Source organism: Hoplias malabaricus, chromosome Y (genome assembly GCF_029633855.1).
Source record: "Hoplias malabaricus isolate fHopMal1 chromosome Y, fHopMal1.hap1, whole genome shotgun sequence".
Lineage (NCBI taxonomy): Eukaryota > Metazoa > Chordata > Actinopteri > Characiformes > Erythrinidae > Hoplias > Hoplias malabaricus.
In genome coordinates, this window is record NC_089820.1 from 1,946,302 (window position 1) to 1,962,199 (window position 15,898).

General features: G+C 39.8%; 1 protein-coding gene across 1 annotated transcript in view; it reads right to left on the reverse strand.

Annotated features, from left to right (window-relative positions):
* The window catches only part of LOC136678359 (interleukin-1 receptor accessory protein-like 1-B), a 479,144-nt gene that overhangs the window by 241,531 nt on the left and 221,715 nt on the right, over nt 1-15,898 (reverse strand). Inside the window, exons 4-5 of the mRNA XM_066656394.1 lie at nt 2,745-2,931; nt 1,254-1,407 (exon numbers count right to left, since the gene is read on the reverse strand). Coding sequence (XP_066512491.1) covers nt 1,254-1,407; nt 2,745-2,931 — 341 coding nt within the window. The remainder of the gene's footprint in view (nt 1-1,253; nt 1,408-2,744; nt 2,932-15,898) is intronic.

Consider the following 15,898-nt stretch of genomic DNA (forward strand, 5'->3'; position numbering starts at 1 on the left):
AAATTATAATAAGACTTTAAAATAAGACTACACTAATAAAAACCTGTCTATTAATGGTTATGAAATAGGTGTTTAAATATTTAAAAGTCATTAATAACCCTTTATAACACATAGACAGATAGGGCAGCAGTCAAATTGTTTGCCAAATAGTGAACCCAAATCCATATACACTCTTAATCCTCAGATATTAACAGATACTGACCTTACTTTGTCTTCCCATCAGTTGAAATTAAGCCTTATTCAGCTTTATCACATATTTATTGATATGTTTCATGTGTAATCAGTTAACTACCAACAGTGTCTTTTTATACATTAATTATAATTTGGTGTGTTCCTTAACATATGAAATGACTACATTTTACAAATGACTATTAATGGTTTAAATGTGTTTAAAACCTAAGTAAAAAATATGTAATAAACAGGGGTTTAAGAAATGTATAACTCTTTATCACACTATATCTATTTCCACAAATATCATTTTCTCATGAATGAGTGACACGAACACATTACACATGTGTATTACACATTTTTCTTTGCTCAGTCTCTTTATATTAAACTAAAAATGCATTGACCAGGCCGTTTCCATTTCCTCAAGTTAAAACATACTGCATTCATGGACTGGTGTAAAAGTCACACAGAGCTGCCACACATCAGATCTGGATTAGATTTCAGTACGACATATGAAAGTAGCCCAAATCCCATGTGAAAGTCAGATTTGGTGCCATTTTTGCTATTCACACAGCCACACAAACAACGCATCTGTGTCACGTATGAAGAAACAGAGGGATTTGGGTGTTTTCCCTCTGGAGGAGGATGGAGTTTAGATCTTTCATCGTTGTTAAATATAAGAACATATAACGTTAAAGAGAAGCCAAATATCTTATTTAACATTCAAAATGTTAAACATGTATGACTTATTACAAATTCTGACTCAACCCTGCTCTAAAACATGTCTTTCCCATTGCAGACCCACTGTCATAATTAGCCTCATTTGGGAACAGCCTATCTGGGACAAATTTTCTGTTTTAACATTTTAAATTTATTGTAAAAAAATCAAACACAGTGTGAAGCGTTGCACATTCTTCAGTCCAAGACAGCACTACTCAGACCGACAAGTTCCAAAAAGCAAATCACTACTCTACTCTGTTTCAGTAGTAAATGTGGGCCATCGGCTACGACTCAAAATCGGGAACCACAGGCCTTGTACAAATTGACTCCCCTGGATGTGTAAAAGACTTTAGATGATGCCTTACCTGTGACTGACAGTTCAGTGGTTCTACGGACGAGAAAGTTTCCAAACTTTAATTCACAAGTGTAATTTCCAATGTCGTCTTCTTTCACTTCTTTAATGGAAAGGGTATCTCTCCTCCTGACGATGCTTTGCCGCCATTGCTTGGGTTTACACTCCTATTGGATGAAAGAAAGAGGGGGCTGGGATACAATAGTGTTCATGATAACCCAGCATTCACATTTCATTGTGCTGACATGTTAATAAATTGACTTGAATTGGAAGGCCTTTCAGCGATGTCAACAGAACAGCTGCATTAAAATTTCATACTTGACAGTGTTTTGACAACAGCTATAATTTCAGCTCTGAATGGTGGCCCTGGCAAGGGATGCCTAATGTGTGTGTGTGTCAATCAGCGTATTTAGTACTTATTAATTCCCAGCTTGTTGAAGAGATGAGTTCATTATTGTGGCAGTGAGCTCTGAGGGAATCCTCAAACGCTCAAAGGTTATTTGGTTCTGTGTCCATCTCTCCATTATTCCCTCTTCCTCTTTTCACTGTTGCACTCTGTCTCCTCATTTGAACTTGTCCTTAGCTAGCTGCGCAGTAGGGCAGACTCCACCTGCATTCAGAGGACCTGGATTCAATCAAACCTGTTATAGAGCCGCAGAAAATAACCAGAGGGCTTCCCAGTCCACAGTCATTATCCCTTTTTTAATTTGATTCACGGAGAAACCAAAGAGGAGCGGCAGCCATCTAATCCGACACTCATCTACTTTTGATGAATTGACCAATGTGCCTTCTCCTCCAGTGTGCACTTAGCCGTGGGCAGAAAGAGTCAGCGGAGGCTCTGGATAAACTGCCATAACTTTTCCATTTCTGGCTGTGTGTGTGTGTTTAGGTTTGCAAAATATAAGGGCATCTTCATTGCACTGGGCAGAAATCATCCAAATATAATATCATGTGTTTTCACAGTCACAACCTGCTACTACAATACAAGACATTGGCAACAGGTTGTTTGTTAATATCAAAGATGCAATTTGTTTTAAAAATGAAAATATGCTGAGTATTTCAGTTCTAACCTTATGCTCAGACTGAGCTCATATAATAACACACTCCATCTGCATACTCCATCACTTGCACATTTGCTTATTTACTTTAGCTTTAGCTTGCTATGTTAGCAATCTAAGGGCTAATTGTATTTAACTATAAACCTGTGGATTGATACGGACAAAGCAATTATCCCTAACAAAGTTTGCAAAACACAGGCTTGGTTAGGGTAAGTTGGTCTAGCTGAGGTCTAGCTTCTCCTTTGCTTTGCAAGTCTCCCCTTGTGCTTGACTGACAACCGTATAAATGTTGTGTAACTTCTATATTCCTCAGTCACACGGAGGAGTTTGAAATGTAAAAAACAGTGCATAAATAAACTCAAGTTGTAGAATACTTTGTGGAATTAAAATTTTTAGACAATACACAGGTTCATGAAGATACAGAACACTGTAAATATGTGTCTTACCTTGTACCATACAATCTCTGGGTCCTTGCCAGGCTGGATATAGTCTTCTATGTCATGACAGAGGATGTCCTTCCCTTTGCTCAACTCAGCCTTCTCCAGGTACTTCATTTTGGAGTTATAGCAGAGGTCTGTGTCATTCTCTGACACCATCAGCGACATGGAGACTTTCATGCAGTATGTGGAATTTCTGAAAAAAGCAAAAAGTAATTAAACATGTAATTAACGACTTGCTGTGATGATTCTGCTTTCTGTTTTTCAAAATCACAAAGAAAAGGACACATACTATGGATCCATTCGCTTCTGTCCTAGCTGCTGAAAAACTAAAAGCCAGCCATTATTTCTCTTTTTATTACCTTTTATATTGTTACCAGCATTTGTTACTTTGCTCTGTATCAGATAGACCCAAAACCTCAGAAATAGCCAGAGTGGAGAGGAGGTACAGAGTCCAGTTTGATTCGAATGCTACTTTAACAAAAAAAAAAAAAAAAAAAAAACTCTCCAAAAGCATAGGACTTGAGGATTATGAAGATAATTTTGGTGGGCAATGGGAAGAGCACAAACAAACTGTAAGTGCACAATTTAATGGTTCATGCTCATTCTGAAATAAAAGGTCTCGACTGTAGCCTGGTTGGTTAACTACACTCTGCAGTATGCACTAACAAGGCCACATGGTGTAACAGAAGCCCCACTCTTCATGGCAGCCTTATTATGCTGCGATACCAGCCTAGACAGCGGCTGTGTATTTTCACTTCGCTGACATTACATATAATTTATGCATTCTTGAACTAACTTTGGAGGGGAAAAAAGTGCTCTCTACACTATGTTAATATTAGTTTAATGCTTCTGTACTGTTTCAACAGAGCAAAAGTTTATCAGAAAGCAGTTGTGCTTTGGGTCAGCAATAACTCTTCCTTAATTATAGTGTCACTGGAGCTTCTCTGTGTTTAATTTCACAATTTACCTCATATAAATAACAAGTAAGTCTGTTAAATATACAAATAAGTTCAGAAGTCCACCTGTTTTCCAAACCAATTTTCAACTGCTTAGTGAGCTGGATTAATGAGGACATATTCTACTTTTCCACAAGTGAACACGAAGGTCTTGATTAAACTTCTGTAACATTTTTGGTTACAGATAAAAACAAGGACCAAACAACACAGCACTGTTCTCCCCTGTGTAATCAGCCCTGTTCAGTAAAGGACAGGTTTTAGTAACTGTCCCTTTAAATGAGAACGAGCCACAATTCAGTTCCGCGTTACAGCCTCGAGGTGAGTAGCAAATAGTAGTAACTATTTTCCTCTGTTCTCGCTTTCCTCATTTTTAAACTGTTTACTTATTTCACAGTTTGTGAGGAAAAAAAATGATTGTGGATTAGAAATTAAATATTTCGAAACAAGTTTAAACCCTATAGTGAATTTTTCACCACTACAATACAACCTTGGATAATGCTACACTTACAAAACACCAACATGAAAATAACACCATTCCCTCTGCCTGGCAATGCATGCTGCCTGGAGATTTTTCAAATGCCTACACAAATGCATTGTGTTTGTCTAACCATTTGGGCATTAACAGCAATGATGGAGGGGAGATGAACCTGGCCCGTCTTACTTTATCTGTTAAGAAAACTGAAAAGACGGTTTGGATTGGAGGATAAAATGGAGGGATAAAAAAGGTGAATGAAAAGAAGGAGGGGGGAGAGAGAAGCTAATGCTCGGAGGCAGGAATGATAGTCAACAGCACCGAAGATTGATTGAGGCCTTTGTTTTCGCATATTATGCAGATACAGTGCAAGCTAGCAGAAAATTACTTGCCAGAATTGATGTTCTGTAACTGTTCACTCATGACAAAAGTTTGAAAGGAAGGGGGAAAAGGATTAGAAACAGCTGAACAGCTAGGTTTAAACAGGAGAGAACAGAACCGGCATTAGGTATAAGTTCTGGAGCCAGGCATGTGGCGCTGCTAACCCTGGAGTGTAATTTCACTTCATGTCGCCTCTTATAAACTCAATTCTGGTTCAGAGCTTGTAAAACCTGTCAATAACAAGACGCAGCCCATCATACAAGGGAAAGCCGTCAGGGAAAGCCAGCAGCAAGCATGTTTCAAGCCACTGAGCAGCCAGAAAATTCAATCATCACATCCCCTTCCCTAACCACGTGCTAGCTATCCTCGCTAAGCTCTGGACTTCTTGACTGGTTGTGATTAGAGAGCTAGTGTGGACACGGACTACAGCTCGGTTCAGTCAACTGATCTTTGAGCAAAAAGCCACCACCGACCTTCAAGATCAATGGACAGGTATCGACTGGGTGAAACAGTGTTTCGAGGGAATGAGAGAATACAGCAGTCGATGATCAATGCATTTGATCAGACCATATGCCTCTGTCTATGCTAATACTGCTAACAAGCCTGCCACATGCGGTAAGAACTCAATAGCCCATTGCTAACCCTGCAGCAAACAGAGTTCCAGATAAGGTCTAGAGGTCTGCAAGCCTGATCGGTGAGGGATAATGAGCAAAGTTAGCATTTAATCTCTAGGAAGGAAAAGCTGATTATGTTCAGGCTGTTGCAGGCAGACCTGGCAACTCAGGAGAGCAAAAGAACATGAACTGGTCAACACAGCACAGTGACGCAGTGTGGGCCTATGTGGAGAGGTTTTTTTCTTTTTTTGTTTTGTTTTATGAAGAGCAGATGCAAATGCAACATGATGTGGAGATTATAAGAGACATGGCACAGCAGATGGACACCTGTGCAAATGAGTTCCCTTGAGTCCCCTGCTGCTGCTAAATATTCTGGGCAGCGCCGCTCAAGCTGCCCATGGGGAACCAAGGAGTGTGTCCGAAGAGGGATGAGTGATCGATGGACCAGGGCAACTCTTTGTCCTACAACGCCTCTCCAAACCTGCTTCCACTCCCACCTCATGCTTCTGCCTTCTGCCTCTCTGATCCATTTCTGTTTTCCTTTCTCTTTTTTCTTTCTTTCTTTCTTTCTTTCTTTCTTTCTTCCATCCTACTAAGCTGGGCATATAATGATAGTCGTACACAATTCTTGTTGTCAGTCGTCAAATACGACTTTTATTTATGGGCATATTAATTTAGAATAGTAACATAGTGTAGCAGGTAAGGGTGCCATGCTAAACCAATAAATGTCCTTGAGCAAGACTCCTAACACTGCATTGTTTACCTCTGTAATGAGATTGTCACGATGATAATTGTAAAATACATCAACATGGAAGTTTTCTGCACTTTTGGAACACAATATACTTCGTGTAGCATAAAATAAATAGATTTAGATCATTTATAAACAACCTGTAAACAATAAAACCATCACTTACATTCCACAACCCACCACCCTCCTTTTATTTATTTATTTTTATTGTATTTTTTTTTTTTTTTCACTGCTATTTTGTTGGTGCATTTCATCTGTTCAAACCTGAGGCAAATTAAACATCAAGCTACACATAATGTATTGGGAAGAAAAAGCCTTCAAGTATTAAGATGATATATTTTATGCTTCTTTTTATCTTTATTTTTCCCCAGGCTGGTAATAAAAGTGCTCAGGAAGATAAGTGAAATAAAAGAATTGGTTGTACACCTGACATTGCTTGGATTCTGGGGACAGGCTGGAATGAAATAATAATAATAAAGTAATGGAAAATTGGTATTACTTGTGTGTATCTATGTGTGTGCTCTGGAATGTCTATCATGGGCAGGAAAAAGATGGTTGGGCAAAAATAAGCTGTTACTGGCAAAAAAAAAAAGATATATTTTATCAGGTGACAAAAAAAGGTTAAATTCAGTGACGGCTCACTGTTCAGCTTCCACTCGGGGTGGGTGTAGTGAATAATGTTCTGTTGGAAAATCTGCTGAGTTGCTGATGGTGCTGATATGTGCTTCACTGCTGATATTGCGTGGTGTGTGTCTGTGTATGTTTGTATTTGTGTGTGTCTGCACATCTGTGTATATAAATGTATGTTATGGCGAAAGTGGCTCTGCAAATTTGCAAATCCCTTCAAATTCCCCAAGTAATGGAAATTCTTAGCTTCACTACCGCAGGCTTTTCTTCCTCATCTCTTCCCTCACTTGTCTCACTTGTCAGTAAGGTGTTCAACATTTAAAACTTTCCATTTGACCGAGTCTTGTCAGGATGACCTCCACGTTTGTCTGAAAATGGAGAATGCAAATGGAGAGAAAGGAGACATCCATATGCATGAGGCCTTTCAGTGGGCGAAATACTAGGAGCTCTACAGTTACCTTCATGAAGTCGGAAAGTAACCTCATTATTTCCAACTGTTTTGGGAAGTGAGTTAAGTGGAGACAATAATGCTAAACTATTTAGTAAGCAGAAATAGCACTGTAACCTAGAATATAGAGGGCTGTGCAGAAGGCTTTGGCATCTTAGAGAATGATATGAAAAGTATTTATCCGGCCAGTAAGCATTTATTTGTTTGGGGGGGAAAAAAACTCCACCAATAATACATAAATACAAATAAACAATACTTTGTGTTTTTAAGTCTGCTACTGTGCTAGCTTAACAATTCCTAAATGTTCTGCTGAGATAAACTGTTGGAGGACGGCGTGAAAGTAAATGAGAGAGAGAGAGAGAGAGAGAGAGAGAGAGAGAGAGAGAGAGAGAGAGATGGGGATAGACACAAAGAGGGAGAGCAAGAAAGGGAGGGAAGGAGAAATGGTAGAGAGAGAGATGAGGAGGGAAGGATTTCATGGCAGGGAGACAGATCAGGTAGAGAGAGGGAAAGGTGGGGGAGAGAGAGCTGATAGGGTGAGAGAGAGACAGAGAAAGAGATAAGATAGTAAGGGAAAGATGGGCGAAAAAGAGGGAAAAAGGGAGGACAGAGTGAACGAGATGTGGAGAAAAGATGATAAGGAGAATGAGAGAGAGAGAAAAGAGAGGGGAGATAAAAAGGGAAGTAGAGAGATAGGACAAGAGAAAGAAGCAAACAGAAGTATGCAAACATAAAGTAAAATCGTTATATCAGTAGACCCAATAGTAATTAAAGCAGAGAGAGAGATATGGCAACTGGAGTCATTCATCTTACAACTATGTAACGGTAAAACAGTTCATTAAAAAATACTTTGTAATGCAGAATGAAAATATGTCAAGGTGTAAGTAACTGCAATTCTATAATGCATGATCACGCCTGAACCTTTGTGTCAGGCATTAAGGAGCTTGGGGGGAAATTAATAACGTATAATTAGCGGGATCAAAGCAGCTGTTGTATGGGAATTAGGTAGCTTGTGGACCACAACCCTCGCCTGGTTAAATCATTAGGCTAGGCCATTAACTTCCTCTTCGTTGCCATGCAGTCCCTTTGCTTGCAGACTAAGATGGAGTGAGAGGACGCCATGCACTGGAGCCGACTGGCTCTGAAGAGGACAAACAGATCCAAACAGCTGTGGCTACATTCAAACACATCCAGCAGATGAGGTTTCTTTTGTTGCGGGGAATTTTTCATTTGCCTTAATTAGAAGACTGTAATCAATGTAGATGTAGGATTGAAGCCCACAGCACAGCACTGACTAAAGTTCAGCAACAGCCGTTTAGCCTCCATGGCACTCTGAAGATACATCAACGTGTCTTTTCGCTAGTTTTGTCTCTTTACTTTCACTTAAAGTACATAAGAGGAGTGATTCCTTCCAAACTACTAAACTTGCATTTATGTTTTTATTTGTGTATATAGTCTGCATCGTATTGTCTTTGTCTGCTTATTGATTTTGATTTATTTATTTGTACAATGTGCAATGACAATAAATTATTCATTCATTCAAAAGAAGGAGACGTATGTTTTAAATCATTTATCTTATTTTTCTAATTATATGAGCTTCAGTTACTCTTCCGATTTCTGGGAGTATCTATGGAAACGCATGCTCAGAGACTAAACACAGTGAGGTCTGCCTGTTAAAACACAGATATTTGCACCCGGGCATGATTCAAATTATCAGACGACCGCTGAGTTTAGTGAAAAACAGTTGATAATTCAGCCTGTGATTTTCTCTGAGGACGTTTGGGGAAAACAGACATGGCTGATTCGGATGGAAATAAAACTACACAGGACCCCCCGTGAAACAGAGAATTACCCCAGGACTGCATGGAATAGGGCAGGGCTCAAATCTAGTATTTTTATGTCATTTGCTTGATTTAGTTCTCCTTTTAGAGCTTGTGTGAAAATGTGATTTGAGTTTCGGCTTAAATTTGTACAGAAATATAAAAAATTCGAAAGGATTCACAAACTTTTAAAGCAGCACTGTATGTGGTAATCAGCTTTGGGGGAAAGACATAGTGTTTGACATGCGCTGTTTGACCCTGGCAGATGCTTGTGTTCTGATATTGGCATTCTATAGCAAGAGGGATGGATCTGGTATGTACATGTCTTGCTGAGAAGTCAAATTCCCAGCTGGCCATTTGACAGAGAAGTGTGTGTCTGTGTGTGAGAGAGAGAAAGAGAGAAACAGAAAGAGATCCAGAGAGAGATGAAGAACAAGTCTCTCGAGGGATGGTTTGTAAAGATCTTCCTGGCCACAATCTGTTCAGTCCAGTGAAGCCGGTGTGGTGGAGGCGGCGTCCTCCTAAATCACTCCTTTATGGCCAGTGCAATATTTATGACCCAGTGGAAGGTCAGCCTGCACGGGGGGCACTGGAAGAGAGGGAGAGGAGGAACGGGGCCCCTACCTGCAATGTGGATGCAGCATAACTCAAGCAGGATAGCACAGAGCCCAGCTGATTAACGATGTGCTGCTGGAGCCGAATCCGGCCAAATGTCCCCTACTTAGCCTGCATTTAACACACCACCCATCTCCACTCCCCACCGCTGTCTCCATTCACACTCGCACCCTGGTGATTTAAAGACCGGCTGGCAGGTAAAATGTGTGACCGTTTCTGATTTTAAGAAGTCCCAGTACATGATAGCGGTTTATAATATTGGTGGAACATTAATGGTAGTCCTCAACTGTCATATATTTAGACCTCACAGAACTTGCTTCTCTCTTGCTTGCACACTCTCACTCACACAAAATGGCTGCTCACTCTCAGTTAGCTTAATGGAAATTTTTCACTGCAGAGTACTGAATTTAAATGACTCTACTTGCTTTTCAGTGCCTCGTTGGTTTAGCATTAGCACAACTCCCTGTAGCTGGCGACATTGCATCTCTAGCAGGAACCGCAGGCTTCGGAAACCACAGCAACAGTGGCGGTAAAATTAAGCATTGTTTACTCATTGTGTGTTCACGTGTGTTGTTGGGGGAGAGATCAGTACAGTTTTTCCATTTCTTACAGCACCATCCAGCTCTAGCTGGAGTATTTCATCGGCCACTAATCCAAGGAACTTTTGAACCTCTTTAAAAGATCAGGGATTCATTTTACAAGCTGGCATTGTGAGTCAGATTAAAACAAACGTGATCACTACTGTGGTCTCTGAGATTTTACAAACTTCTAGTTTGTTCTGGATGTCTGCATTTCACCTTGATTGACCAGTCTTCTCTGAGCAACTGGTGCTATACAAAGTTTAAATGTGATGTTTAGTCTCACCTCTGTCGGGGAGTGCCCAATGACTCTGGGTGGGTTTTGGACAATCGACGACCATAACCAGGTGACAGAACATGAAGGAATGAATAAATATGTGTTCATTTTAAACACAATTATTATTTCTATTACAGTGTTGCCATGACACAGTGGACAAAATGGTGACTACATGCTTAGCATTCTTTAAGCACAGTTTATGTCTCATAAAATCTAAGGCAACGACATGCCTTAACGCCAAGATTTTTATTGCTTTTTTTCATTATTATTTAATTTCCCAGCCTAGCTTAGAAGGAGCCTATCTCAGCCTTATCCAAAGTCTGTCTCTCTTAGTGCTCCCTGTACGGTGCTGAATATTAGGTTATAGACATGGAGTTTTAAATTTAAATATTTAGATATTGCATGCTTCAGTAAGAGACAAAAATCAATGATTGTGGTCAGCAGAAGTGTCAGGACAGTATATAAAGAGAGTTATGAACATGTATTTTTCTCCCTTCCCCTAACCCTGAAAGATGTCATACAGATAATCTGTTTATTGGGTCAAAAGGACCATTTGTCCTTGTAATTAGGTTGAAACTGGTTCAGTCTCATTTGTCCTTTATAATAAGTGAAATGTAATTACATTAAAATATCGTTTCTGAATGTTCTTGATTTAGCGACATGGACTTAGAAGAAAAAGCATACGGTTAGTGGAGCTCTTCCTCACCTGAATAGCGTTCATCACGTCATATTAGAGGGGGATGTGTCCTTTGGGTTGTTTTTATGATTCATTCTTTTAACTTAATTGAAATCAAAAGGGTCTAAATGGCACAGTCTTGGGCACATCAACAGTGCAAGTAGTTGTGTTATGTACTCGCAGACTAAAATGATCTGTAAACCCTGACCAACCGTATTATTATGACACACAGACCCCCACAGAGCAGGTATGTTTTGGCTCAGTGCTGCAGTGACACTGACATTGTGGTGATATGTTAGTGTGCCTTGTGCTAATATGAGTGGATCAGACACAGCAGTGCTGCTGAAGTTTTTAAACCCCTCAAATCCAGAGAACAGCATTTTGTGTCCTGTGTTTAAGGACTAGAGGACAATCAACACAAACTGTGCCGCAACAGATCAGTTACTGTCTCTGACTTTACATCTACAAAGAGCCTAACAAGGTAGGTGTGTCTAACAGAGTGGACAGTGAATGGACAGAGTGTTTAAAAACGTGTGCTTTGCTTGATCCACTCATAACAGCAAAACACAACCACCACTGCAGGATTGAGAATCATTCAGTCAAATCATATTTGCTCTGTGGTGGTCCTGACCTTTGAAGAAAAGGGTGAAAGGGTGGGGAAAGTTTGCAGAGAAACATACAGACTGCAGTCTGTAAATGTAGAACTTTAAAATGCTCCTGTATAACCAGTGGAGCTGAGAGAATGAGTGGGTGTAGAAAAAACTGTGTTTTCAGAAATGCTATGGTTGATTAGTGCATAATTACATTATTTCCAGAAAATAGAATCTAGAAAACAAAATATTCTTAAACGTTACTATTTTTTTTTTAGGAATTGATGATTAATATGTATCAATTAATTTTGTGTTTTAAAGTGGGTCATAATCAATTAATCAAACTCTTAAAGTGGACTTATTGAACATAGCAACAATCCAAAATTATTTACTGTAAAGAAATGGTTTGAGAATGTTTTATTTGGTTATCGACAGCTGTTATGTAAACATGTTTACTACTGGGCGGCATGGTGGTGCAGCAGGTAGTGTCCCAGTCACACAGGAGGTTGTGGGTTCAGGTCCCGCTCCAGGTGACCGTCAGTGAGGAGTTTGGTGTGTTCTCCCCGTGTCCGTGTGGGTTTCCTCCCACAGTCCAAAAACACACGTTGGTAGGTGGAGGTTACACACAATGAATGAATGAATTAATGTTTTTACTATTGTCTGTGCTGTCTCTCTCTGTCTCTCACTGTCTTTCACCGTCCTCTTCTCTCTCACTCACTCTCTTCAAAACAGCCAGCCTTTGAGTGACAGCCACAACATTGCGGTCGACTTTGACTTCTGACACTGGCAAAGCAGGGGCTCATGAGGGGGAGGGGGTGGCAGCCAGAACAATTTGATTTAGCTAAAGAACTGCATTCTGACATTTTGTCTGGAAGATAAAGCCATACATCAGATACTGAGAAGGTCAGTGCGGGAGCTATCAGATAGTGTCTTTCTGGGCTACGCTCAGACCCAGCCGGCAAGAAGCTTCTCCCCACCCACACCTGGAGGAATAAGAACTGAGCTGAGGATTTGAAAGGAAGAAACCTTTGGAAAATTACCGTTCTAGGGCTGACAATGACAAACAGTTTTGCCTGTGGAAAATCACCGGATAAGCATGGGAATGGAGGGAACCTGGTCTGCTGCTGCCTTCCTGCAAATAAACACATCCCTGGGAATTTTGATTTTTTTTTTCTTTTTTTTAAATGTCATGTAATGATAACTTTCTTTTTAAAATCCCAAAAAGCACAGAGAGTCCAGCCATCATAAGGTTTTATATTATAATCTGGCTTTACTGTAAGCTTGCCAAGATCTCCTTCATCCAGCATGACTGAAGCTGCATGCTTAGGAGAAAGCTTGACTATTTTTTTTTCTTACTTCACTCTCCATATGTTTCACAAGATAATCTAATCTTTAGCATGTTGCATAAGGGCAAATCATCAGCCAAGGGAGGATTGGGTAAAATGGCTTTTGACTTACAAATATGACTGTCCAACACACCACTAAGAAAGACGTTATGTAACCTACATGTTCATATATATATATATATATCTTTAGAATTCATACGAAAAAGGAGGAAAAATGCCTATGATTTGACATTCTTGCATTTGGGCAGAAACATATATGAATTTTGAAATAATAACTCCATTTATCCTCTCAATTATTTTCAAGGTGAATTTTATTTATTAAGGTTATTTTAAGAGACTGCAGGTAGCGTCAGTGCCACACAGCTCCAATATCCCAGGGTGCTGGGTTTCATCCTCTCTTCGGGTCACTGACTGTCAGAAAGTGAGTGTGTTCCCCATCTGCACGGGTTCCCCCTGGCTCTCCAGTTTACTACCACATTTCAAAGACATAACTGGTAGATGGATTGGGTAACTCTTTATAATACAGCCTGCGTTTAAAAGTGTAATTTTCCGCTGCTTACAGTGTAACATCCCCGGAAAAATCAGTACATTGTTCCCCTTTAATTCTACTTCAGGTAAAACCCATGGCTCTGTATTAACCATGCTCTATCAGACGGTTTGTCCCGCCTCTAAGTATCACAGTCCAATCAGAGGTTAGGTTGTGTTCCATACAGTCCTGCCTCTTTTTTGGGGCAATTTAAAGATGGTGGAAAATTGCCCAAGACTCCTCTCATAAACTCTCACGTTAAGGCTCTTTTTTCCACAGTGCAATGTTATATACTTATATAGCTAACTCTTAATTTGTCCAGTGAACATGTCACCTTAGTAGTTATTGCAACAATTTCCCCCACTGAGAGATTTGGCAAGTATCTTACATTTTACTCCACTATGTTATAAAAATCTGCAGTTAGTTTTGTTTTTGAGTGAATCAAACCGTAATGTGAACAAATCCTTCTGCTCCACGCAGGTCTCTGCACAACCGGTGTTGCCAAATTAGTGACATTGTCGCAATATTTAGCGAGTATTCAGACTCCTCTATCAACTCTTTTTCAAAAAAGCAACTAGCGACAAATCTAGCAACTTTTTCTGGTGTTACTGGAGCCTTTTGGAGACTCAGATGTGACAGCACATATTGTTCTGGATTTACTGTCCTCAACGAGCAGCGGGTGCCCCTTCCCCACCCCAAAGCACTTAAAGGCGACCAGTCTCCCAGTACCTGCAGTCAGAGCAGAGAGGAGACCCACAACCACTCCACTCTGCAGAAAAACTGCAGATGAATTGCGCATGCCCAAAGCCGCTGACGATCCCACCCTGGCTTACAGAGCAGGATGTATAGGTATCTACAGTGTGACAGTATCACTGCATTTGACTCACAGTTTCAGTGAGATGACCTACTCTTTCTATATCTTGCACACACACACACACACACACACACACATATATATAAAATTGGAAAAAAAAATAAATCCTAAGTAACTGCTAGTGTCCATTTTAATGTCACTTTTCTGGTCCAAAGCTTGATTGAGTAGAGCTTGCAAATCGACCTCAAATTTTTGGATTAAATTTGATATTCTAACAATAAAGGACAAAGCAGATTTTTAGTAATGTGGGTCCAGACAAAGCATTAAAATAATGAAAATATTTTGAGAAGTGATTGCCTATTTCAGTGCCCCCCCCCCCAAAAAAAAAAAAAAAAAACACGAATCAACAGGAAAAAATTCATTTTTAGTTCTAATACATATTTAGGGTGTTTTTTTTTTTACTCATTTTTGTCTCTCCCACAATGTTATTCCTATCTCTTACAAAGCGTCAATTACAAATGGACGTGATAAGATCATTTTGCTACTTTCCTTACTGAGGAGTTGGCTTAAGTCTGTAAATGTGACAAATCACTCACCAGTTGTAGTAGTGAGAGTCAGCTGGAGATTTATTCAACACAATATGTCAAAGAAGGTCAAAACCAGATGAAATATTCCAAAACCCAAAAATCATATAATGAAACGTCGCAAACTAAACTCTGCATCTATGTAGACACAACAGAAAGCTTAAAGAACACTATGTAATATTTTTACCTTAAAATTACAGCTTCATTACAAAAGCATTGTGATGCTTCACTGATCTGTAATAGTGAGAATAGAGCCTCTGTTGTTACTACTCTTAGATCAGCACTGTAGAAACTGCACTATGTAACATTTGGAGGAGGGTAGGAAACCACCACTTCCCTTGCCCTCCCTACTAATTTCAGTATGGTGATGTAAGAATTAACTACACTAGGGGGAGCCCCAGGAGCAGAACACAAAATCTTACCTAGTGTTCCTAAAAGAGTAAAATAAAACATGTTCTGGTGCAGAGAACACACTAAAGGTCAGTTTATGCTTTTGCGTTGACCCAATATAATAGCTTAGCATTTGTGCCGATCTGCAATTACACCACCAAACCATTAGGGCTGAATTTTGAACATCATCTTCAACTCTATGTAGTACACCATGTAGAGGTGAAGTTGTATTAGTTTTACGAATATTTAAAGTGCACTATTTAGGGAGTGTAGTGTAGAGGAGTTAATATTTATGGGCTTCTTTACTTGACTAACTTGAGCCATGTTCAGCCAACTGCAGACCAATCACAGTCTGCGTAGATGCGACGAGTTACATTTCCGGAGAGGTGCACATCAGGATGAGATGCCTACAGCATAGGTTCAACACAGAAGCATAAATTGGGCTTAATACTCAGGAGAAAGCGACCTCTGTTGGTTTGGAGGGGCAGTACCTTGGGTGTATGTAATAGTTGATAAAACATTCATGGTATTTCATTTTTGGCTATTTCCATTGTATTCATCAGTGTCAGACTAATGTATGATATTCTATTATAGAGTGACAGTAGAGTGTTTTCAACTACAACGTGCAGGGGCTCCCCTAGAAATCCTGGGCTCCGTTTCATGACAGGTAATGAGAAAAGTGGGGGCATGGTGCCACA